The 27,097-nt window shown below is 41.2% G+C and overlaps 1 protein-coding gene and 1 pseudogene across 1 annotated transcript; both read left to right on the top strand.

The window, feature by feature from the left end:
• Positions 1–207: 207 nt before the first annotated feature.
• On the top strand, positions 208–4,624 carry LOC147643064 (uncharacterized). Its single transcript, XM_086836867.1, has 2 exons — positions 208–4,438; positions 4,536–4,624. The coding sequence occupies exons 1-2, from the start codon at positions 208–210 to the stop codon at positions 4,622–4,624; spliced, it is 4,320 nt and encodes a 1,439-aa protein (XP_086692993.1).
• Positions 4,625–4,815: 191 nt separating this feature from the next.
• On the top strand, positions 4,816–6,036 carry LOC147643063 (uncharacterized; annotated as a pseudogene).
• Positions 6,037–27,097: the final 21,061 nt, after the last annotated feature.

The following is a 27,097-nucleotide window of genomic DNA, read 5'->3' as shown; positions in this document are numbered from 1 at the left end:
TCATTACCACACTTCAGTCAGAGTGTTGGATACGCTACAGGATCTGGTATTTCTTGTTTCGGTGGAGCAAAGGTGTTAGATGGCAACTCCCGGGATTTGGATCGGCGTCATTTCTTTTATTCGCATTCTTTGAGTCGCATCTCAATTCGCATTAGAGTCGGAACTCTAACGGCATTTGGAAAACACGTACGGAGCTAAACGCGTGATATGCCGACGACACATTCGCCCAGACGGAGCCCCAGACTTAATCAACCTGAGGTTACCGCAGCTACGACCACATCTGCAGCATCCGGCACACCGGCCGGCTTGGCGTATGCAGACGGTGGCCCACAGCGGCCACGGACTCCAGAGGAAGGAATCGGGGTAAAACGCACCACTGGACCTGCCCAGACGGAAGCGCTGGAGCAGGATGTGGACCCCACGACTTCACAGATTGCGAAACTTATGGAAAGGGTCGCAAATCTAGAGAAGGAGCTCCAACAGGCAAGGGCAAATGAAGGACTTGCGGCGCCCGCAAGGAATCCCGTTAGGAACGGGTCGAGTGGCGTCGGAGTGAGCGGTGCGGCGAATACACCGCTAGGAGAGGCGCCATGTTTGAGCGCAATGGTAAGGCAGCAATTGAGTGAAAATCTGCCAACGGGACCACTAGCGTCAGTGACGCCATCTTATGATGAACAGTTGCCGGCACAATTGAGTGCAAATCTGCCGCCACAATTGAGTGGAAGTTTGCCGCCATATTTGAGTGGTAATGCGGAAATAGGGCAACGAGTCACACGGACAGACTGTACAACTGTAAGCTACTCACCGCCATGTTGCGTGACGGCCACGGTGCAGCCAGAACGAGGTTATGTTCACGCACCACGGGAGCCACAACGCAGATTCACTGTACCCACGCCATCACCCGGATCCTATGGAACAGCGGGTGTGGCCAATGAATGGACGCCACGTAGATTGCCTGATCTTCCAGAGTTCGAAGGTCAGCCAGAGGAATGGCCAATATTACAGTGCGCGTTCTTGGAGACGACGGCGGCGTATCAGTGTACAGCATTGGAAAATAACCAAAGGCTAGTGAAGGCATTGAAGGGTGAAGCGAGGACGGCAGTCAAGTCACTGCTTATTCATCCCAACAATGTACAGGCCGTAATGGAACAGCTTCGCTTTCGCTATGGGCGTCCGGAGCAATTGATCCGGAGCCAACTGGAGAGCGTGCGGGAGCTACAGCCAATTCAGGAGCACAACATAGGCAGGATTGTATCGTTCGCCACGAGGGTGAGCAATCTTGCAGCGTTTCTGCAGTCAACCGACAGCGGCGACCAGCATATAGGAAATCCCACCTTGATGGAGGAGCTGATCGCCAAGTTGCCCCTAAGTAAGAGGTTGGACTGGGCCAGATACGCGGTCGCTATGGAACCATACCCGACGATAGTGCACCTAAGTGAATGGCTAAACGAGCTCGCTAAGCTGGTATGCACCATTACGGACGTGAGCAGTAAAACCCCAAAGCGAAGGGTGTTACATGCAAACACGAATCTGGAGCTTCCGATGCATGATGAGCATCGGGAAGACATGGAACAGAAGGGGTATAATGACCACCCCAGAGGTTGCCTCATGTGTGGAGGGCAACACGCAATCAAGGATTGCAAGGAATTCAACAACGCCCCTGTCAGGACGCGATTGGAGTTCGCCAAGAAGCGGCGGATCTGTTTCGCGTGCCTTGGAACCGGGCACATGGTACGGTTCTGCAAGAGAAGCCGTAATTGCAACGTCTACGGATGCCAGAGGAAGCATCACTACTTGCTGCATGACGAAGCCGATAGTCCCAGACGGTCACAGCAGTCAGACTGTGGCCACAGGAGGGAGCTACGGAGCACCCACAGACGGGAGCCACACGAGGTCATCAGCCAACGCAAGCGGATGCCGCAGTCAGCGGATCCAACAGTGAGTAACGTTTCCATGGCCCAAGCAACAAGCCTGAGAAGCGCTGGGCGCATGGAAAATGAGAATCAAAGCGGCCAGGAGACGCCGCATCGAAACCTTAGTTGTGTCGGTTCGGATGGAGGCCACCTGCTGTTCCGAGTTCTGCCCGTGACGCTGTACGGGGAGAAGCAACAGGTGGACACGTACGCACTGCTCGACGAGGGATCGTCTGTGACGCTCATAGACGAAGAGCTCGTCCGAAGCCTACACCTAAAGGGTGAGAGTCGACAACTAAACGTGCAGTGGTTTGGCGGTAAGTCCGCCAGAGAGCCTACGAAGAGGGTTAGCCTGCAGATCAGTGGAGCGGGCAAACCGAAGCGGCACGGTTTAAGGAACGTGTACGCAGTAAGCAACCTGAGTCTTCCGATGCAGAGTTTACGTCGGGAAGATGTCAAGACGGCAAGGGCGAGCGCACGCCTACCAGTGAAGCCGTACAACAATGCAGCGCCAAGGATCCTTATTGGACTGGATCACGCGCACCTAGGAATTCCCCTGCAGACCAGAAGCTTCGGCGCAGGAGGACCATACGCAGCAGCTACCAAATTAGGATGGGTAGTATATGGACCAGTGAGACGCCAAGCGAGTCCACTGACGGAGAGATCGTGCCTACTAGCCGTTACCCAGGATGACGCTCTGGAGAAGATGGTCAGCGATTATTTCGAAATTGAGAACTTCGGAGTGAAGCCAGCGCCACCGGTCGCAGCCAGCGACGATGAACGGGCTCTGGGCATCTTGGAGAGGACGACTAAACGGATAGGTCAACGATACCAGACTGGGCTGCTATGGAAGGATGACGAGACGAGACTGCCAGACAGTTACAACATGGCACTACGGCGACTCGTCAACATCGAACGGAAAATGAAGCGCGATGCGAACTTCGCGCAGGCCTACAATGCGATCATGGATGACTACGTCAAGAAGGGATACGCACGGCGACTAGAGCAGCAGGAGGTCACTTATGGTAACCGTGACAAGTTGTGGTACCTGCCGCACTTCGGGGTCGAAAACCCAAACAAGCCTGGGAAGATCCGTCTAGTTTTCGATGCAGCAGCCAAAGTGAACGGCGTATCCCTGAATTCAGCACTACTGAAAGGCCCCCAGAACTACAAGTCACTCCCGGCTGTCCTCTTCCACTTTAGGGAAGGAGCCGTGGGAGTCTGTGCGGACATCAAGGAGATGTTCCACCAAGTATTAATGCAGCCACAAGATAGATGCGCCCAGAGATTCTTGTGGAGGCACGGAGATGACCGCAAAGACCCGGAGATCTACGAGATGACAGTGATGACGTTTGGAGCAGCTTGTTCGCCATGCTCAGCGCAGCACGTGAAGACTGCAAATGCTTTAAGGCACGTGCACACTGATCCCCGGGCGGTCCTGGCTATTAATGAGTACCACTACGTGGACGATTACGTAGATAGCTTCGCAAACGAGGATGAAGCTATAGCCGTCTCAAAACGAGTAAGAGAGATACACGCAAGTGCCGGTTTTGATTTGTGTCGGTTTTCTTCCAGCTCGGCGAGATTGGTCAGAGCCTTAAATCCGTTAGGCACCAACAAGAACGTCGAGTGGACCGAATCCGAGCAGAAGGTATTGGGCATGTATTGGCACCCGGCTACAGATGACTTCAGATTCAGCGTCAAATACCATCGGGTTCCCAGCAGCGTGATGACAGGGGAACGTGTCCCTACCAAGAGGGAGTTCCTCAGCTTGGTGATGTCCACGTTTGATCCGATTGGATTCTTGAGCTGCTACATGGTAACCGCCAAGCTACTTATGCGAGAGATTTGGCGGAAAGGAGTCACATGGGATGAGCCATTGCCAGACGAGCTAGCCACGGCATTTGAGAGCTGGCGGCAAGAGATGAGCTATGTGAAGGAGTTCCGATGTCCACGCTACTATTTTGGTACTGGACGAGTACGAGCACTCCAGCTGCACGTCTTCGTGGACTCCAGCCAGTCGGCGTTTGCTGCGACGGCGTATTGGCGGGCCACCTACGCAAACGACGACGTGCGGGTGCATTTCGTATGTGCCAAAACGAAATGTGCTCCGATGAGGACAATGTCAGTCCCGAGATTGGAACTACAGGCAGCCGTGTTGGGAACACGGCTGATGAACACTGTGAAACTGGAACACAGTGTAGAGATAAGCAGATACGTACTCTGGACGGATTCTAAGACAGTGCTGCACTGGATAAGCAGCACCCACCGGCGGTATAAACAGTTTGCTGGAAACCGGGTGGCAGAAATCCTGGAGACGACGGAAGTATCCCAATGGAGATGGGTACCAACTGCCGAGAACGTGGCAGATGACGCAACCAGGCCGCGACGCCATGTGGACCTTAGTCAAGGGTCACGATGGCTAAGCGGGCCGACGTTCCTGCGGGAACCAGAAGAGAATTGGCCAGAGAGCTCCTCTAGTGGTAGTGGCTGCACGAGAGCCACCGACGAGGAAGAGATGCCATGTGAGTTTGCGCTAGTGACTGCAAACGGATTTTTTATATCTTTCCAGAGGTTCTCAAACTACAACCGGCTGGTAAGGACCACGGCTTGGGTCCTTAGATTCGTCCGACGATGCCGCGGCCAGTATAGCGACCGTGAGAAGTATGGACTCACGGCAAACGAATGCGCCAACGCGGAGCGCATATTGATCCGGCAGGCGCAAAGTGAAGCGTTCTCCGGAGAAGAGAGGGACAAAGCTGGAAGGATCTCGAAAGAAGGCAGCCAATTGCGAGGGCTGTCCCCGTATTTCGACGAAGGAGTCATGAGTGTAAGGGGAAGGATCGACGCCGCCGCTTGTGTGCCATACAGCGCCCGGCGCCCCATTATACTGTCCCACAGACACACGCTGACGGTGATGGTAGTACACCACTACCACCAGAAGATGGGCCATCAGAACCACGATGCGACCATAGGCGAGATACGGAAGAAGTTCTGGATAACGAACTTACGGAGGCTGCTACGGAAGGTGGTGGCTGACTGCCAGATCTGCAAGCTGCGGAGGGCACAGCCGATGCAGCCAATAATGGGTCCTTTGCCTGAGGACCGACTGGAAGCCAACGGATGGCCATTCAAGCACACGGGCTTGGATTATTTTGGACCGTTGCATGTGACGATTGGACGTCGCATCGAGAAGAGGTGGGTGGCACTGTTCACCTGCCTAACCACGAGAGCCATCCATTTGGAGATGGCCCATGATTTATCTACGGATTCCTGTATCATCGCTATGAGGAACTTCATGAGCCGGCGAGGACCGGTGGTCAAGATGAGGAGCGATAATGGGAAAAACTTCGTTGGAGCCAATCGAGAGGCCAGGAGATTCAACGAGGTTTTCGAGCCAGAGAAGATCGAGGGCGAGCTGTCGTCCAAAGGAATCGAGTGGATATTCAACTGCCCAGCGAACCCAGCTGAGGGTGGCGCCTGGGAAAGGATGGTCCAGTGCGTCAAGAAGGTGCTGGCGCATACGATGAGGGAGCTAGCTCCCATGGAACATGTTCTGGAGAACTTGTTGATCGAGGCGGAGAACATAGTAAATTCCCGCCCACTAACGCATCTGCCAGTTACTGTGGACCAGGAGGCTCCACTGACTCCCAACGACTTGCTGAGAGGAGTACCCAATCTGCCGGATCTACCCGGAGACAATGGACAGCCGTTGGAGAGGTGCGCCACAAAGAAGCAGTGGCGACTGGCCAGGATGATGAGAGACCGCTTCTGGAAGCGATGGGTGCACGAGTACCTGCCTACTCTTGTGCGCAGGGAGAAATGGTGCTCACATGTCGAGCCCCTGCGCCGAGGAGACTTAGTGTTCATCTGCGATCCGGCCATACCACGTCGAGAGTGGAAACGAGGAATCGTGGAGGAGGTGTTCACTGGAGTAGATGGAGTGCCCAGGCGAGCGGCGGTACGGACTGACGATCGAGCCAGGATGATTCGTCCCGCTTCGAAGCTAGCTGTTCTGGATGTGGTGAATGCGGCTGCTTCACGGGGGCGGGGATGTCGCGGAACGGATAAGCTAACCCGCTAGAATATCGATAGTCAGTCAAGTTTGAATTACGCGCCACTAAGGCGAACCTTCGTTAAGTATGTACTCGGTATTTGAACTATGTTTGTAATTGGCCACACTGTTATGGCCGAAAAGCTATGTTAAGTTCGGCGCCACGGTTATTCCGATCGGCGATCCCAGCAGAGAAGGGAGGAGATACTGCGGTACGAAAAAGGGAAATAGGTTGAGGTTAAATTCTAAGCTTGTACTTCCTCAACAGAATAAAACACGACTCATAAGCTCATTACCACACTTCAGTCAGAGTGTTGGATACGCTACAGGATCTGGTATTTCTTGTTTCGGTGGAGCAAAGGTGTTAGATGGCAACTCCCGGGATTTGGATCGGCGTCAACCCCTGAAATTTGATCACTTTGCATTAATACAATTTAAATTATATAAATTTATGTTTAAAAGCAAAAAAGTAAAACCTGCTTTCATTTCATTCACCTATACATACATATTATATTTACAGTTTTACATTCACAGATTTACATTTTCCTCAATACCTAATAATTATTTGTTTATTATTATTAATATTATTATATTTATTTATTATGACTCCTTCATAGCGTTGCAAGCTTCTGACTGAAATAATAATACTCTTCAAGGATGTAACATTTTAAAGGAAAATTAATTTTAAAATTTTATTGTATAAATTAAATAAGATTAACTTTTACAAGGGGGAGTTATATTTGAAGTTTGACATATATTATATAAGTAATTTTTATATACATATACAATGGCTTATTTCAGTGTAACCAAACACCACAAAGTGAGACATATTTAAGCTAATATCTTCTCCAATGGGTTGCAAGAATAAGTTATTTAAGAATTACAAATTTTGTGTACTTTAAGTTCTTGGACGAAATAAGCTGCGACATGAAAAAAATGTCAGTATTTTCAGTTTTTTGTTTATATTTATGCGTTAACTAATGGTATTTAAAAATAATTCCTAATAAATGCCCAAATCCTACTTAACTGCATTTAACCATAAACCAATATAAGCAATACATTAACTAACTGCTAACTGCATTACCCGTTTGTTTGTTGTGTTTTTATTTTACTTGACAAGCTGTCATACCAAACATATGGAAATGTATTCTTAAAAAAATTCCATTGTTGGAAATTAAAAGAACAAATATTCTTGTACTTTTGGACAAACGTCGGTTTTATAACGATCTTAAAATGTATTTATTTTTGTTATATGATTACTTTTAAAATACATATGTGATGCAAAAAAAAAAAAAAACAAAAAACAGACGGACATGGCTAGATCGACTCGACTGTTGATCCTGATCAAGAATATATACACTTTATATGGTCGGAGGTGCCTCCTTCACTGCGTTGCTTCTGACTGAAATTATAATACCCTGCAAGGGTATAAATATTAACCGAAAATCGAACCATTTTTGAAGCGTATGGTGACTGGCGCTGAAAAGTAAATCTCTTACGACAACGTAGGGCGCAAACAGTCGTGTTCGAAAATCGGTGAAGTGGCCCAGACGGTGGCCAAGCCTGGATTGACGGCCAGGAAGGCTCTTCTGTGTGTTTGGTAGGATTGGCAGGGAATCATCCACTATGAGCTGCTTCCCTATCGCCAAACGCTTAATTCGGAGCTGAAGTGCTAACAACTGGAAGGCAGCACTTATGCAGAAGAGGCCATCCTTGAACAACAGAGGCCGAATTGTCTTCACACACATCACATTTTGGCTTGCACTCTGTGTATACATACATATGTACAAGTTAACTAAGTTAACCGGGCGACGGCAATGACCGATCGTCCGAAAGCTCGCTCCGGCCAAATTGCTGACCCAGCGTCTGGCCGGAAGCTCGTGCATAGCCGGCAAACACTGCCCATTGGAATGGCCGCTATGAGTCCCGCTTTTGTTAGTTCTTAAGTTCAGTTCTGATTTGACATTCATTGAATAAAGAGCCACTGCTCATAAACCTTACTCCGACTTATTGTCGTTAAACTTTATTATTCATCACCTGTCTGAGTCCCTAGGCCAGCGGGTAAAAAGAGGGCAGTCACCCTCTCACCATAATCTTCCTAATTCATCATTGGGAAATCTACGGCCAGCCGGCTAGAAGATACTAAAGGGCCTGTTGCCCCAACTCTACAATACCAAGAATAATCCGTGTTGAAGTGGATATTGCCTACGCCAAATTCTCGTCGGACCATATCTTATTAATTTACATATCCACATATCATTCATATAGCTTTAAACAGAAACGGGCAAACGGATGGACACAGCAACGATGAAACGGACGGACAAATGGACACAGCTAGATCGGTAAATAGTTAGACTATACATACATATGTATGCATACATCTTATAGGGTCGGAAAAGGCTGACAATAACTTATATTATATAAATTATATATAGGAACAATATGCACTCACTTATTATTCCTATGTTTTCCATCTACACCTTTCTTCCATGAAATGAAAGTTGCTTCTTGTTTCGCTGAAAACAAAACGAATTGCAGTTTATTGTAAATATTAGCATTCATATGTACATACACATTTTATAAATTTCGTCAAGCAGCGTGCTCACTTTAGGATTCTAGAAAATTGCATTCACCGGAATTTAGTTCCCGACTTATTCATCGATAGGGCGTGGGAAGCGGCCCTATCGATATATCGAAATATATCATTTATATATTATATACAATATATAATATATACAATACTGAAATGCTTGGAATGTTAATTCCATTCATGTGGCATGCATATTTTATACAATTCTTAAATGGTTAATAGGAATATTTTCTGGCGGGCTATTCATCGATAGGGCGTGGGAAGCGGCCCTATCGATATGAATGAGTTGGAAAAAGAAATCGCTGATTTCTCAAAATCTGACGGTTAGATCTAAATAAGATTTAATTCGAAATTAGAGAATATTTTTCCCTATCTGTTGGAAGTTTGCACGCGTTCATTTTAGGGAGTACGAATTTTTCAAAAGTTAGCGTCGATATATCGTATGGGGGATGCCACATGGCGTTGAGGTTATTATGCTAAGCAGCCACATATTTGGAAATAAATGAAAAAGGCGGGATTTCTCATTAACGACTGAACGGATTTTGATGAAATAACTACCAAAATGCTTAGAATGTCAATTCCATTCATGTGGCATGATTATTTCATACAATTGTTTAAATGGCCAATAAGAATATTTTCTGGCGGGCTATTCATCGATAGGGTGTGGGAAGTGCCCCTATCGATATGTAGCCAGTGTTTGTGAATGAGGTCGGAAAGAGAAACACTTGAATTTCTCAAAATCTGACGGTTAGATCGAATTAAGATTTAATTCGAAATTAGAGAATATGTTTCCCTTTCTTTTGAGATACCGTGCAAGTTTGCACGCGTTCATTTAAGAGAGTAAGATTTTTGTAAAAGTTTGGGTCGATTTTGGTTGTCGGGGAGAGGCATAACATGCCGCCGTGGTATATACTAAAATAATCTAAAAATAACAAAATAGACAAATTTTCCTTAATTTAGATGAAAATCACACTAAACTGTTTTGAATGACTCTTCTATTTATTGGGCAGTAACTTTTCTTAATATTTTATTCAACAAATTGCTAATTTCATTTAATTTAATATTTTTCTTAACATGGTTCCATGGTCTGGTTCAGCGAGTGGTTCTCTGCTGGTTCCATTTTCATAGTTCGCGCCTTAAATATAAGCCCAAATATTCCCTGTTATTTGCTTTCTCGAAATCCGACGGTTAAAAACAATTGAAATTTTCACCAAATATTCCTTAATCTTCCCCTAGTAAGCCTATATACCGTGCATATGCGCACGCGTTCGTAAATCGAAATTATATGCCTTACTATTTTTGATGCCCTATTTTGTATGGAGCCGACCCCGAGGTTCGATCACTGTAATGCAATTTGCTCAAAAACTGACGGTTTAAAAAAAATTGAAACTTGGTACGGTAAAAGTACAATAAATGTCCTTTATTTTGGCGTATCGGGTTTTGCTGCACGCGATTTTTCACACGCTTTTTTTAATATATCCAACTGTCAAATACTTTCAAACCCAGTATAAAACAATAGTAAATTCATTTTTTAGCATTTTGAAACTTTATTTTATTCAAATTAGTGCCCTAATTTTGAAATAAATTAAAAATTAAAGGTCCCCTCCGTGTTCCATTTTCCCACCGTTCCATTTCGACGCTAACTCATCGACGCTAATTTGACGGACATATCGAATCAAGTTTTAATTTTGTGATCATGAGTAATAAACAAAAATATAGAGCTGAGTGGGAGACTGTGTCGGAGAATCAAAAATGGTTGGACAGGAGCGCAAATATGATGGATGCGCACTGCAAAGCGTGCCAGACGGACATTTTAAGTAGACTGGCGTCACTCAAGCAGCACGCGGCTACACAAAAACATAAAGACATGTTATGGCCACTTAAATATCGATAGCATTGATAGACCCAAATAAGGGGTGGTATACGATTAGCTAAGGGATGCCACCCTGCTTCAATAGCAGATCGGTAGCATGCACCACCTTATGAGGAAAAAGGTTCTTGACCTGGAATGGTTCGGATCTGAAACAACGGTTCCAACCAGAAAAGAAAAGAGAAGGTGAAAAGAAACCAAATGGAGATAGAGCGGTTAATTTGTTCCAAGCTACGCGAGAGGGCGGGTCACGAAATTTGAATTAAGAGTGACTTTTGAAAAGAAAAAAAAAAAACGTTGAGTGGTAAATTTGAGATTCTGAAAAGACCACGAAATCGCTTGGACGTGAGCGGAGGATCAGCGAGGACGGGAAGCTGGTTCGGGAAAACTCAAAAGGTGAGTGGTCGTAGTCCGTAGGTGAAGCCCTATTATCATGGCTCTCATTTCCAGGCTCGACCAGACCCAGTCCTCGCAGAAAAATTTCGGCCGGTCACTAAAATTCTGACCGTCAAAAATTCCGACCGGTCACTAAAATTCTGACCGTCAAAAATTCTGACCGCCACTTCGATCATTTCTTTTTTCTTTGGTTCGGTTTGGTGGCCACTAACTAAAAGACGTGGAAAATTAAATGTAACCCCGAATCGCGGTAAATAGTCGGCAGGCATTTGTGCGCCAATACCGACATTATAAATATAAAAAAAATTATAAGGAGGGAGGATCGTCGAGGACGGCCGACACGCCTTCAGAGTGGCGACACCGGGAGCTTTGCAGCTTCAGCCAATTTTTAGTTTTGTTTTAGGTTAAATTTAGATGTGTTCTTTCGTGTTTGTTTGCGGAATATTTTCGTTTAGTTTTAACTATTTATTTATCTATATATTCGTTACGTTTTTCATCGATTTTAGTATTTTTTAATTATTTCTTTACAATTCCTTATTTATCACATATTTACTATCCATTAATTTATCTTATATTTATTTATTCTACATCTATATACATATTGTTGTAAAAAGGCCTTCTCCCGTGTTCCCTCACTGATTAAATACACGTATGTTTTAGTTTAGTTTTAATTCAAAGTTTATCCTTTTAATCTTTCTCTGTAATATCTGTTTTCACAACTTGTCCGTTCTAATAGCACAAAGAGAGAGAGTGAGATGAAGTGTGACCAGCATTCAACAATCTTTTGCATCTAGAAAAATACCATATGAAGATGGTATATTTCCACACATATATATTCAAAATACTTCAGTCAGGTGCAGCAGTGAAGTGTTCTGTTTTTTTTTTTTTTTGCCAAATTTTTGGTTGTCTATAGGAATTGGCTTTTTCCATTTATATTTGCGAATGGAATGTTTTAAAGGGAATTGAGTAAAGTGAAGAAGATTTGTAAGAAGAATCGAGACCAAAAATCTGCAAAAAAAAGAAAAAGCAGTTCAACAGGTGAATTAACCTGCACGTCACTTAATGATAGGATAATGCTTGTAAAAATAAATATAAGATGAAGAGTCAAATTATGAATATGGAGTAGCGACTTTAATGTGGGGGAGAGGGGAGTGAACCGGGATAATGAGTGTGTAGGTGTGTGGGTGTGAAACAAGGGGCAGTTGCAACCAAAAAGGTTGAACTCATGCGAGCAGCTGCATGGTAGGGAAGGGATGAGCATGTGGCCTCCAGTTCATCAGGAGAAGCCAGGTCCGTTGTGTGTGTGTGAGGAACTATAGGTGAAGTTGTTTTGTTTCCGCGTGTTTGAAATAAACCGCGCGGAGTATAGTGTTGTGTAAACGTCGAGTATCGACGAAATTTATTGTTGTGTTAAAAGAGGCATAACAGACAACATGAAGTACTTCTGTGGAAAATCAAAGGTAAGTTATTTATATGTTTTTAAATTATATGCACATAATAACTATTCTTTTTTCAGATTCAATCGTTTTTAAAAGAGTCTGACAACACTCTAGCTGCCTCTATCAAAAAGGCAGAAATTATGTTTGCTGCAGCGATTGCTGAGCACAACATACCAATGAGAGCAATGGACCATATTAGCTAATAGCTAATAGCTGATCGCTATTAGCGATATGGTTAAGCATGCGTTTCCCGATAGTGCCATTTCTCAAGGGTTTAACTTAGAGCTGGAAAACAATCGATGGTGGGCACCATCGATTTTTTTTCGATTGTTTCACAAGAAACTATCGATTACTATCGATTGTTTCATACAACTTTTTAAAATGAGTATTATTCTTCTCTTTCGTATACCAAAAAATTCACCAATTTTTTCATTCATTCATTTACTTCATATATACATATTTATGAAAACTTAAGACAATTAAAGCATGAGAGATCATTATGATATTGTTTGATTTTTGTTAAGAACCATAAGCATGTCAACTATTTTTGTCTTTAACAAGCATCTACGGTCAGATATTATTTGACCGGCTTTACTAAACGATCGCTCGGAATCGGCTGAGGAAGCTGGCACGCATAAGAACTTTTCCGCGATGCTTTGAAGGGCGGTCGTCTTTTTTTTTAATTATTAATGAATAATATAAATTTTACCTTCCAAAACAAAAGGGGATTCATTGTGAGTTTGAATGTACTGCCTCAGCAAAATAAAGGTGTCCGTTTTGCTCGATTGTACTTTTTGTAATATTTTATTTTCGAGGAATGTAAACATTTTGGTTTTTTACTCCAGTGATGTTGATGGTGGTGTTGGAATTTGCGATGGAGGGTGGGATTTCAAATGAGCGTATATTTCTTTTTCTAGGCCAATTGCCGCTTGCTCAGCGTTAAATGGTGACATAAACGCGTGTTTTTTAAATCGTGGGTCAATCATGGTGGCAATGCGTGGAGCAGTTCTTGCTTCGTACGATCGCTTAATAGATCACAGACATCTGACGCTGTTTTAGACTTAACTTTTGCTTTTAAGACGTTAAGTTTTTGTTGCAGCTCGCAAATGACGGGTATTATCAATGAAGGAGTAGCACTCTTGCTAGCGCAAATTTGTTTTATCGCGTCGTAAAACGGTGCTAAGATGTTTGCTGCATCCTCTAAGATTTCAATAATGGACTCGGGACTTTTGGCGATGAGAGAAGAACTGACGCAATGTCATATTTTATGCAAATAATGCGTTGAATCATTAGATATGTGCTATTCCAGCGAGTCGGCACCTCTTTTATCAGGCTGTATGGTTCTTTGCCATTCTGAGCCTTTTTCAGCTTCTCCGAAGCAATGGTGCTGCTTTTAAAAAATGATACTATTTTTTTGCATTTGCCCAGCAGAGGAAATAAAAACACCGACTTTAGTACGTCCTGAACTAACAAATTCATTGTGTGCGCAACACAAGGCAAATTTTGCATGGCCATTAGCTCACAAGCTTTTTTCATTGTTGGATCGTTGTCAGTGACGATCGCGACCACTTTTTGAAAAATATTCCAACTGTTTAATATACTAGTTAGAGTTTCCGCGATATTGGCGGCCGTTAAAAGTTTTTCAGTAGACAAAACAACGCATTTTAGTTCAAAGCTGTCATTAATAATAGTAGCATGTAACGGTCAAATAACCTTCATTGGCACGTGATGTCCAGCAATCTGTGGTTATAGCTACATGTTTGAGCTCAATTCCAAGTTTAATTTATCTTTTAGGTCGGCGTACTCTGTTGGAAGAACTACATTTCGCAGGTGAGTTTTGCTTGGTAACTTGTACCGTGGATCAAGCTTGTTCACTAAATTTCTTAATCCTGCATCGTGAACCATACTAAGCGGTTGTACGTCTTGTGCAATCATATGCATTACTGCTTTGTCGAGCTTCGATTTTTTTGCTGATTTATTCGGGTAGCACATGTCTTTATTCGAAAATTTGTCTAAAGCATTAGGTTCCGGAGTATTTTCCTTGCTCGAATAGTTAGGAAGTGCACGTTTTAAATGGTCGAGCAAATTAGACGTGTTCCCACATGATTTGTATGTCTTACCCCAATACTTGCACGATGCACCCCGATTGCCCGATTTTTTTAAATGCTGCCACACGACTGATTGGTCTCGTTTTCGCTTGGGTTCCATGCTGCAATAAACACATATAAATATATACCTGTAAATCGTGTCAATTATACTAAAAGAGCATTGTAATGCATATTATAAATGTGTGCATGCATATGTATTCAACCATGTGGGACATGCATGCAACATTTTATAGACATGAATTTCTTATTAAATACTTACATTTTAATTATTCTCCAGAGCTTGTTCCAACACCACCTTTACTGCCACAGCATTTATCACCCTTTTTCAAAAAAAAAAAAAAAACGATGAGATGGCTTATATTTTTGATAAATATGACGACAAACTTTAACTTGCCTTCTTCTTTCAAAGGCAAATCAATAGGAATGAGAAATTAGAGCTGGAAAAAAATCGATGGCAATATCGATACCATTGATGTTTCTTAAATTTTCTAAACATCGATGGCTCATAGGCCACTATCGATTATTTTTAATTTTATCTGTGCATTGGGGCAACGTGTAAGTAAAATTGGTTTTGTCTCGCATTATTTTGTTTTTTTTTATTAAATTTATGATTATATATAGTAAACTTGGACTAACTTACTGCAGACGAAATCACACTTATAAAGGAACTGGTTGAGATACTTAATCCATTTCAGGATGCAACCGTATCCGTTTCTGCAGACACAAAAGTGACTAGATCACTGATCATTCCAACATGCTGTGAGCTGCGAAAACAAATATTTAAAATGAACTCTTTCAAATCTCCAGAGGCTAAACTAGTCTACCTAAGGGTCCGAATGCCAGAGCGATTTTCACCGTACGAGGAGCGTACCGCGACACGGCTTGCAACCATTTTGGACCCACGTTTCAAAAAGGATGGATTCCTGCAGCCATCAAATGCTGAGCAGGCAAAAAAAGCCTTAGAGTTAGAAGTATCCACATTTTAGTCCAAAACAACACCACGTCCACAGCCAACACCACCACAGCCCAAACGCTTTTCCTTTATGAGCCAAAAGCTAGAGGATAAAGTGAAATCAAATAAAGCTGACGCCATAATACTTTTGCGTCAATATTTTGAAACGGCGCATGAAGCTGAAGAAGTGAATCCACTTGACTATTGGAAGGTAATAATAAGTGTAATATAATTATTCACATGGTTAATATAACAAAAATAATTTTCTCTTAATTTTAGGAGCATACAAAGGATACGTCAGTCTTAGTGATTTTATCAAAGAAGTATTTTTGCGTACCAGCGTCTTCCTGCGCTTCTGAGCGAGCGTTCAGCAAAGCTGGACAGATTGTATTCGACAGGAGATGCGCTCTAAAATCGAATATAGTGGATAAGCTACTTTTCCTCAACAAAAATCAAAAACAATGATCTCAAATAAATAAATTTGTTAATTTTTAATTTTTTTAACTGAAAACATCGATGTTTTCCTTCAAAAACATCGATGGCCCCAGACATCGATTGTTTTCGAGCTCTATGAGAAATAAATGCGGGAAACAATCGATGGGACCCAAAACAATCGATGGATCACGAAATCCCAAAAAAATCGATAGTATCCTATGGTGCCATCGTTTGTTTTCCAGCTCTAGTTAAACTTTAACTGCAAACGCACTAAAACAGCTTCGCTTACGTACAATGTACTGGCATCTGTGATGAAGGAGAAACTGATCTCTAGCATGAAACGGTGCGTTTCTGCAGCGGGAAGGCCTGTGTTCTCCATAATCATTGATGAATCGACTGATGTTTCATGTACAAAGGTCTTGGCGTGTGCTGTTATGTATTTCGACATTGCAGCGCAAACAAATTTCTTGTTCACCATTGACTTAGAGGGTGAAAAAGCAGTCGACCTTTTTGCAGCACTCAGCGATGGACTCAAACTTAATGGCTTTGACATTAATAATATAATTGGATTTGCTGCAGACACAACTAATGTGATGTATGGTGAGCGCAACAGCATTATGACGGAGATACGAGACGTTAACAAATCATGCTTTTTTGTAAAATGTTGGATATCGTTTCATTCTTGTGTGGCACGCATACTAGAACAGTGGGATGCTCTCATTGCATTCTTCCAGAAGAATATGAAATTGATAACAACTTATCAGCTGAGTATATTTTATCTGATTTAAAAAATCCAACTCTTAAACTTTATCTTTTATTTTTGGATTATATACTTGCTATAGTGAACAAACTCAATATTATATTCCAGTCTAGTCGATCTGTTGTACACTATTTCCGATAGTTGTACACTATTGTCCGAGTTTTACAAAAGTGTATTGGCTTGTTATATGGAGGAGATGTATATAAATAATACAAATTTAAATGAAATAGAGACAACAAACACATTTTATTTAATACATATAAAAGACATGTATTTTGGAATAAAAGTGGCAACTGAACTTTCGACAAATAGCTTGGACAAAGAACATAAATTGGCTTTTTTGAAACGTAGCCAGTTATTTTTAATCGAGTTATGCAAACAACTAAAAAAAAGATTGCCGTTACAAGATAACTTTTTGAATATGTTAAGTTTTTTTGGATCCAAATGATTTTAATAATCAAAATTGTCAATTGTTCTTAAAGCTGTATGAACGCTTTCCCGATTTTATCAATGATCCACAAATAATTGACAATGAGTATCGAACAATGAAAACTGACGAAATGGTTAAAATACTTTTGACTAAAAATCTCAATTGGGATACATTCTGGTCCGAATTGAGTCAATTAAAAGATATAAATAATTGCCATAAATATTCAATTATTTCGAAATTTGCTCAATCTATGTTAATTTTGCCCGTTTCTCTCAAATCAATTTAATCAAAACGAAAAATCAAAATCGTTTTAAAAATGTAAATGTATCACATATATTACATGTAAAACAATCATTGCGCGAAAATGGGTGCAATAATTTAAAGCCCAATGCACAAATGTTATGTAAAAAACAAATTTAATTTAAGCAGCTCTTACGAAGAAGACTAGTCAATATTATTAAATGTAATATTCTGATCTTAAAAGAAACTTACAAGACTGGACAACGAAGTTCCTTTATTATTTTATTTTAAGAACATGTTACTCGATGACTGGACAAAAAAGTTCCTCTATTATTTCATTTTAAGAAAATGATACAAAATGAATTTAAAGTATTTAATTAATTTTAAGACTTTAAATATATATTGGAATATGGAATTGAATACGAATGCATATTGTTTTAGTTTATTGTTGGACTGAAATATTATTAATCTTGTAAAATGAAATAAAATACAAACTTTTTTTGCAATGGGAAAAACTTTATTTTTTCTAAATATATTAAGTCAGTTATTATTTTTACATATAACATATTATAATTTGAATTTCTAAGCGACTTATTTGTTATGGTATTTATAGTGGTATTTTGTAAAATATAAAATAGTATTTTGTAGTATATTTTTGAGACAAAATTGGTATTTCTCGTTTGGTTCTGCGCGGTCACGCTGAACACCAGTGTATCCGAGAATACAGAGGCCATCGTAACAAGCCAAGACGATCAATCATCAACGTCTTCGATGCAATTTGTTTTTAATTTGTATAAGATGGTAATCCAAAAACCTTACATGAATTTATAACCAATGTTGAGGAAATCCTAACACTAACAATCCTAACCTAACAATCCACACATATGGTCAACTTCTTCTAAGATCGATTCGAAATAAAATCGAAGGAAAGGCTAACGAAGGCGTCATCGAATCTGGAGCCAGTCTTAATTGGGAAGATATTAAGGACGCCCTAATTTTGCATTGAGCGGACAAGAGAGATGAACCCACTCTTGTGTTCGAGCTTCACAATTCTGTGCAGGAGAGTTTATCTTAACATCAACTATGTATGTATATGACAAAGTTTGATTAAATTGGCATTATTTAGAATAGCGGAAACCACAAAATTGGAGCAGTGTGTGGTTAAGACAAAAAAAAAAAAAAAAAATTGTTTGCAGACATATATCTCAGCTCATTTTTAACAGGAATTAGGGACCCATTAGGAGCTACAATAAGATCTATGAAACCGACCAACCTTCGGGAGGCCTTTGAATGGGCGTTGAAAGATAAACTTTTTTCGCTCAAAAGAATATGAAAAGACCGGATCAAAAGCAAGAATATGGATACCAACAATATAATAATAGAAGTATAGATTATAAGCAAAGTAGTGGAAATGATGAAAGACGTAGTCATAAACGTAGTAGTGACGGTTATAATTATAGAAACGATAATAGAGGAAATGAAGAAAGACGTATCTATAAGCGTTATCGTAACGATTATGACTATATTGATAATAATTACAAAAGAAATAACATGTTAGCAATTATGCCAAAAGATAATACCTATAAGAATAGTAATCAACAGAAACAATCCAATAGACAAACCACCAACTATCAGTCCAGAAATTCGATAAGTAATGCTGATCAATAAGCACAAATACACAATTTTTATGAGGCGGCAAATTTTCCACAAGAAGCCTCAGACAACAAGTCAAAACTACCGTATATTATGGTAAATAAGATTTTCGATAAAGCTCTCAAGTTCCTTATAGATACTGGTGCTACCTTTTCTCTTATTAACTTAATTATATTTAAAAAGAAAATCAAATTAAATTACATCCACCAATAGCCATTAAGACAGTACTGAATCAATTCCAATTACATAACAAGACTATGATTCCATTGTTTAGTGAATTCTCAGATTTGTCACAGTACTTATTTCTTTTATTTGATTTTCATTCATACTTTGATGGACTTATCGGGATATATATATTTTAAGAAATAAAAGCTATTGTAAACATTCCATTAAAGATACTTGAAACAAAAACTTCAAAAATAAATATTGAGCTAGAAAAAAAAAAAAATAAATAAAAATAAAAAAAAAAAACTGTAGAGAACAAGATTTGAAGTGAACTTAATTCAAAAAGAAAATAACGAAACTGCATTCAATAATGAGGATTTCAATACTTATAACGAACTCAGCACCTTAACAATGAGGAAATTAGCCAACTTAAAAATCTCTGCTTAGAATATCCGACGCTGTTTTTCAAAGATGGAAATACCTCACCTTTCACCAACTTAATCAAGCACAGAATTAGAGCCACAGACGAAATTTCCATTCACACTAAACCCTTTCGTTATAGCCAAAAAGAACAAAAAATAATAAGGCATAGTAATTCTCCATGGAGGGCTCCAACGTTCCTAGTATAAAAAAAAAATGGACGCCTCAAATACAAAAAAATGGCGATTAGTAGTAGATTATCGCAAATTAAATGAAAAAACTCTTGAAGACAAATATCCTATGCCTAATATCAATGATGTGTTAGACAGAATTGGCAGGGCTAAATACTTCACTGCATTAGATTTAGCTAGCGGTTATCACCAAATCGATATGCATCCGAAACATACAAACAAGACGGCATTTTCCACTGAAGGAGGACATTGCCCCAGCCACCTTCCAAAGGGTTATGGATAACGTTTTGGCCGACCTAAATGGCAAAAGTTGTCTAATATATCTAGATGATATTATAATATTCACTGCATCTTTACAGGAACACATTATTCATTTAAAAACAGTCTTTAACAAATTAAATAATGCTAACCTTAAACTGCAACCTGCCGAATTTGAATTTATGAGAAAAGAAACTGAGGTCACGTGGTTACGGACAGAGGAATCAAACCAAATGCCAAAAAGATTAGTGCAATAAAATCATTTCCACTTCCAAAGACCAGAAAACAAATCAAATAATTTTTAGGTCTGCTCGAATATTATTGAAAATTCATTAAAGATTTTGCTACAATCACCAAACCCTTAACACAACAATTAAATGGTAAAGATTCAGTCAAAATTGGCAAAGAATTCTTAAACCATTCACTCTTACGACAGACGCAAGTAATGTGGCAATAGGAGCAGTCCTTTCTCAAGGCACACCTAACAAAGAAAAACCAGTATCATTTGCTAGTCGCACACTTACAGACACTGAATTAAAGTATTCAACCATCGAAAAAGAAATGTTAGCCATTATATGAGCTACTAAATTCTTCCGACCTTATCTATATGGCCAAAAATTTAAAATTAACACCGATCACAAACCATTAACGTGGCTAATGAATTTCAAAGAACCGAATTCTAAATTGGTTCGGTGGAAACTGCAACTTGTAGAATATGATTATGAAATCTCATATAAAAAAGGTTTTGAAAATGTAGTAGCAGATTCACTTAGTCGAATTTCAGCGGAAGTACACACAAACATTTCTATAAAAAATAACTGTAATGAAAAAACAAACACAATTTTAACCGTAAAGAGCCAATTAACGAATACATTATGCAGATTATATTTAGAATTCATACAGACACTCAAATAATAACCTCAACTCTTTTCAAAAATAAAATAAGGAGAATAGTCACGGATAGTTCATTTAATAATAAAACAATAACAGATATATTTAAAACAATATTAAAACCAAATAAAGTATACGCTATTTTTGCTGCAGATGATATTTTCACTGTCATTCAAGAGGTGTTAAAAGAATTTTTTTCAGCAACAAATCTTTAAAAAATTGTAAGGGCTACTACAATACTGATGTTGAAAATATTGAAGAACTAATCATAGAAATACCAAATTATCATATAAACAATAACCACAGAGGCATAAATGAAACTTAAAAATCAAACGTCCCGGTTAATTAAAAGTTGTGATATTCGTTAAACCTTGAAATACGATAGAAAACAAAAAAAAATTATATTATCAAGAAACAGAAATCCCAGATTTGCCTATGCAAATATTACACATCGACTTGTACAGCATCAATTGCAAAATAATTTTAACAATTATAGACAAATTTTCAAAATTTGCAGCTGGATATACTATTCCAGCCAGGGATAGTCTGAATATAGTTAAAGCCATGAGAAATTTCTTTGTACTCTTCGGTACGCCTAAAGAATTTGTCTGCGATCAAGGCTCTGAATTTGCAGGAAAGATATTTAAAGATTTTTGCCAACAATATTTTTTATGGGGAAGACAACGAATAATAAATTTTTGTTTTCTTTATTCTTGGGTCAAATTTAGTAATTCAAATTTCACCTTCTTCCTGTCAACCGATTGATCTGAACTTTGTATACACTTTGGATTTTGGTGACAATACAATTATGTTTATTCATTACCATTATAAATTGAAGATGGCGGCCGCTAGAAAATGGCGGATAACTAAGGTTTTATCAATCCCATCAACATGGGCATCAAATGAAAGGTCTCAACAAGTAGAATACAATTTACTATGCAAAATTGAAATCTAAGATGGCCGCCGCTACCAAATGGCTGATATCAATTGTTTATCAATCCCACCAATATGGGTATCAAATAAAAGGGCTTGACAAGAATAAAACAGTGCACTATACAACCTCAATATTTAAGATGAGAGCAACCACTAAATGGCGTATAAAAATAAGATTTAAATTTACAAATTGAATCTGTAATTTAGGTATCTGATTAATCCAGCCTGAATCCACCACCCAAATCAAGATTTTGTATCGTGTTGAGGACTGTGTGGCGTTAGGGTGGCTAAATATGATACGTCGTTAGCGGTACACCACCCAAGTTAAGGTGAAAGGTTAAAACGCGCCGAGAACTGTATGGCATTATGGTGGATAAAAATGATATGTCGTTAGCGTTTTCCCCTCAAGACTCAGGCGCATCTTGTTGTACATAGCCTTGTATGCAACAGATGTACCTTCCGTCCGAATTGATTTCGCAAGAGACGGAGTACATCTTATACACCGAAAGCCATACAGTTTCCAGCTAAGTACAATTACGGGACGGCTGATAGAAGAATGTTGCCTTTAATACTATCATGGGCTTCTACAATACATAAAATGCAGGGCAGCACTGTGGATCACTCAGTTGTATACTTAGGTGCGAAACTGTTTGAAGAAGGTCAAGGCTACGTGGCTCTTAGTAGAGTAAGCTCTTTGCAGGGACTACGTATAGAGGAGTTGGACTGCAATAAACTAACGGGCAAGAAACCTTGCAATAATGAAGCACTTAATGAATTAAACAGAATGCGAAATAAAAACTAAAAACTAGAAAATAAAAATAGGTAAAAAAACTTTTTAAGTTAAACGGTTTTATGTTAAACACACACTGCAATGTTTAGGATAAATGTACTAAAAAACAAAAAATAATAAAATATATACAGCCGTGGGGCACGTCAATTGTCTACAAATTATCGACTTAATGTGCGATAGAAGAATCGTTTAATTCGTCGTTAGGCAGTTGGCCCGCAGACGGTAAGGAAATTACTTACTATTTTCTTGCTCATGGAAATTCCAATAGTTATACACTTCATGTAAATAAAAGAGATGTTTAAACTAGTTTATCGTTGGACATTCACACTGCTGGCTGGCGAGGAATCGTTTCACTGCTCGTAGTTTGTCTTTAATCGACAAAACATATGATAAAAGTACTACTCGCTCACCACTTTGAAACCCTAAAACTCGCTTATAATTGAGCTTGCTAGGTTGTTTCCACAGTCTAGCCCTACTTATCACACGTCCATCGTTATTGGGTGAACAACTGCCTAATTATAGTGTAACATTACAAAACAATCATTTTAACCAAAGATTGTAGACAATTGACGTGCCCCACTGTTTTATTTTAGTCTAGTCTATGCATATGTTTATAATTCCCACGACTGTATCTATTTTATTATTTTTTGGTTTTTAGTACATTTATCTTAAACATACTAAATGTATGTTTAACATAAAACCGTTTAACTTAAAAAGTTTTTTTTACCTATTTTTATTTATGACTTAAAAATAACATAAATTGCGTTTACGTGTGATTGACATCAATTATTTTAAAATTCATTTTAGAAAATGAAAATTTAATTTAATCTAGACCAATCTGAACATTTTTTTAACCGTATTAAAAATACTCGTTTTAAAGAACTTAAATTTGTTGGCCGCACTGGTCTTTTTGGAGAAATGCACATATATTCTTAAACAGCATCAACAGCCGAGTCGATCTACCCATGTCCGTGTGTCTGTCTGTTCTTCTGTCGATATTGCCCACGGTCCTTACGGTCTAAAGCTTAATAAATCGTTTACTTTGAGATATAGCCATTTTGAAACATTTCGGTTTAAATTAAACTACAACTGTAAAACTATTAATATAATAGGTATACATAGGTGATTGTAATGAAAGTAGACATTACTTCGTTTTATAGGCTACTTTAGGTAAACTGTTTCATTAAAAGTATATACATATTTGAACTATGAATTAAATACACAATATCAAGTTACTTAAGTACTTTTTTTAGTTACATAAAGCTGTAAAATAAAAAAGGTCTAATAAATTTAATGGTATATTGACACTTATTAATAATTTGCTATAGACCAAGACAATATGTTCATGTTAATAAATCTGCCGTGTGTGGTTACTATTACAAGGCATTGTTAAGCTACACCTAGCACGCGCCGGAGCTTTCGGTTGTCAGTTTTCGATTTCGTCTTGCTTCTTAAACTTAAATATTTCAATAAGGAAAGTACAGTAATTTATTTTCAATTTGCAGAACGCAGAGGAGAAACAAAAAGGGGAAACCAAACAGTTGGCGCGCGTTTCTTAGCCTGCTTATTGGATTTTAGTAAATCATATAACAACATTTTATTTTCATATCGAATACTAAAAATTGTTGATTAACATAATATGTACATAAATAACATATAAATATGAATGAATATTACATATTTAAATTACTAAATAAGTATGCTAAATAGTGGGGATGGATGTGGAAAGGAACGCCGCCGATCTGTGATACACCCTAGATCTCGGTTAGCTTTTTTAAGAGAAATGGTTTTTGGCTCTGAACTCGAACGTTGCTCTGAGCGCCCAAAAAAAGGTTGTCCGAAGTTGGCACTCGGGCAACGGAATGTTGTCGCAAAACCAAGAGTCGATAATAAATTGACCTGTTTTCATCATAAAACTGAAAAGATAGTGTTAATGTCCATTATACCAACTTCCAACTGGACTTCAGTGACGCGCATGAATGGATTAACGACGGACGTGTTTTTCGGTGTGCTCGTTATCTGTCAGTGTTAAACTGTGTTTCTGTGCGAAACAATTGAATTAAAGTGGACAAGTCGGTTGAGTTGTGCTCCGCGAATATAGTGCGTATAAATTCGTGTGGAAAAACATTCCTGTTTTGCAATTAATTGCAAATTAAGTGCAAAACAAAAAACACGTGTCGAAGTTGGGCTTTGGGTTCAGCTTTTGAACAGCTGTTGCCGTGGTTCGTGCCTCTGCTAAGCCGGCCGTGTAAAGAAAAGCGGTTGTGTTTCAACTGTGTAAAAGGCTTCCGCAGGTACCATCGTCCCCAACAGGTGGAGCTGCAAGAGTATATGGAGAGCGACAGCAGCACGAGTGCCATGAGCGTTGGCAGTGCCTCTGGCAGGGCTGTTACCCACCACTAAGGTGCGCGAGACGTGGTCAGCGGTCGTGAAGTGCGACGACCCAGCGCTATCCGGGAAAGCGATAGCCGAGAAGGTGAGGACCATGGTGGCACCCTCACTTGGAGTCAGGGTGCACGAAGTGCGAGAGCTCCGACGCGGCGGTGGTGCGATTATCCGCACACCCTCGGTCGGAGAGCTGCAAAAGGTCGTACATTCGAGGAAGTTCGCCGAAGTGGGGCTGAATGTGGCCAAGAACGCCGTGGAGAAGCCCAGAATGGTCGTATACGACGTGGACACCGCTATTGGCCCTGAGGAGTTTATGAAGGAGCTCCTAGATAACAACTTCGATGACGAGATGACTCCGGAAGAGTATAAAAAGGCTGTCCACCTGGTGACCAAGCCCTGGTCTGTGACCGATGGTGCCACGATTAATGTGACACTGGAGGTGAACGACAGGGCCATGGCGAAGCTTGATGTAGGCAGGGTCTACATCAAGTGGTTTTCATTTAGATGCCGGTCACAGGTTCGCACCTACGCTTGCCATAGGTGCGTCGGATTCGACCACAAGGTCGGAGAGTGCAGGCAGAAGGCGAATGTCTGCCGCCAGTGTGGACAAATCGGGCACACTGCAGTAAAATGCCAGAACCCGGTGGACTGCCGGAACTGCCGGCATAGAGGGCAACCCTCGGGGCATCACATGCTCTCAAGTGCATGCCCAATATATGGCGCAGTGCTAGCGAGGGTGCAAGCTAGACATTAATGTTTAGCTTCATCCAAGCGAACTGTGGCCGAGGCCGAGCTGCGACCATCGAGCTTGGAGTCCGATTAAGGAGTTCGGGCTCGATGTTCGCGCTGCTGCAGGAGCCGTATCTCGGCGTCGATGGGATGGATGTGCTGCCCGAAGGAGCAAGGATGTTCACCGACCGACGAGGGAAAGCAGCCGTTATAGTGGATCAACGCGATGCCATCTGCATGCCAGTGGAGACCCTCACCAATGAATTTGGCGTATGTCTGGTCGTTAAAGGGAGTTTTGGCTCAATCTTCCTTTGCTCAGCATACTGCCAGTTCGATGCACCTCTGGAACCGTACCTTAGGTACATGGATGCGGTCCTGCTGCAGGCCAGCAGAACCCCCGCAATCCTGGGCCTCGACGCGAATGCAGTATCCCCCATGTGGTTTAGCAAACTCTCTCGGCATGCCGAGGGGCAAGCTAACTACAGCCGGGGTGAGCTGCTGTCTGAGTGGATGCTGGAGGCAAGAGCCGCCGCCCTAAACCAGTCAACTGAGGTGTACACGTTCGATAACTACAGAGCTCGTAGCGATATCGACGTGACAATCGTCAATGAGGCAGCATCTATGTGGGCCACATATGAGTGGAGAGTGGACGAGTGGGAGTTGAGTGACCATAACATTATTACTGTTGTGGCCGAACCAACTACCACGAGCGCAGTTGAGAGCATAGCTCCTGTGCCGTCCTGGAACTTCTCCAATGCCCGTTGGCGATTGTTCGAAGAGGAGATGGTGAGACGAGCAGCCGATATTCCGGAAAACTTCTCCGAGTCGCCGTTGGACCAGCAAGTTTCGACCCTGCGCAGTATTGTACATGATGTGTGCGATATTGCGCTGGGAAGAAAAGCGCCTGGATCGCCCAGCAGAAGAGCACGTTGGTGGACTGCCGACCTCTGCGCTGCACGGCGCGAAGTCCGCAGACTTCGCCGCCGACTCCAGGATGCCCGGCGTCGTGATGCAGATGCCACTGCCGAGCTCTTGCTGGTCGAGCTGAGGCGTGCCTCGGCCGACTACAAGAAGCTCATCTGGAGGGCGAAAATGGAGGATTGGAAACGCTTCGTGGGAAGTCACTCTGATGATCCATGGGGGCGCGTCTACAAGATTTGCCGAGGCCGCAGAAAGTGCACGGAGATTGGGTGCCTCCGCGTGAATGGCGAGCTGATCACCGACTGGGGTGATTGTGCACGAGTGCTCCTCCGCAACTTTTTCCCTGTTGCGGAGTCTGATGTGCCGATTGCCATCGCGGAGGAAGTCCCACCGGCCCTCGAGGTATTCGAGGTTGATGCTTGTGTCGCCAGGTTGAAGAGCAGGCGCTCTCCCGGCTTAGACGGCATCAATGGCACAATCTGCAAGGCTGTCTGGCGCGCCATACCTCAGCACCTAGCATCGTTGTTTTCCCGATGCATCCGATCGGGGTATTTTCCCACTGAGTGGAAGT

The sequence above is a fragment of the Drosophila serrata genome, unplaced genomic scaffold, assembly GCF_035046125.1.
Source record: "Drosophila serrata isolate PLE 108 unplaced genomic scaffold, ASM3504612v1 contig_293, whole genome shotgun sequence".
Lineage (NCBI taxonomy): Eukaryota > Metazoa > Arthropoda > Insecta > Diptera > Drosophilidae > Drosophila > Drosophila serrata.
Note: the sequence above shows the minus strand (reverse complement) of the source record. Positions and strands in the feature narration are given on the sequence as shown.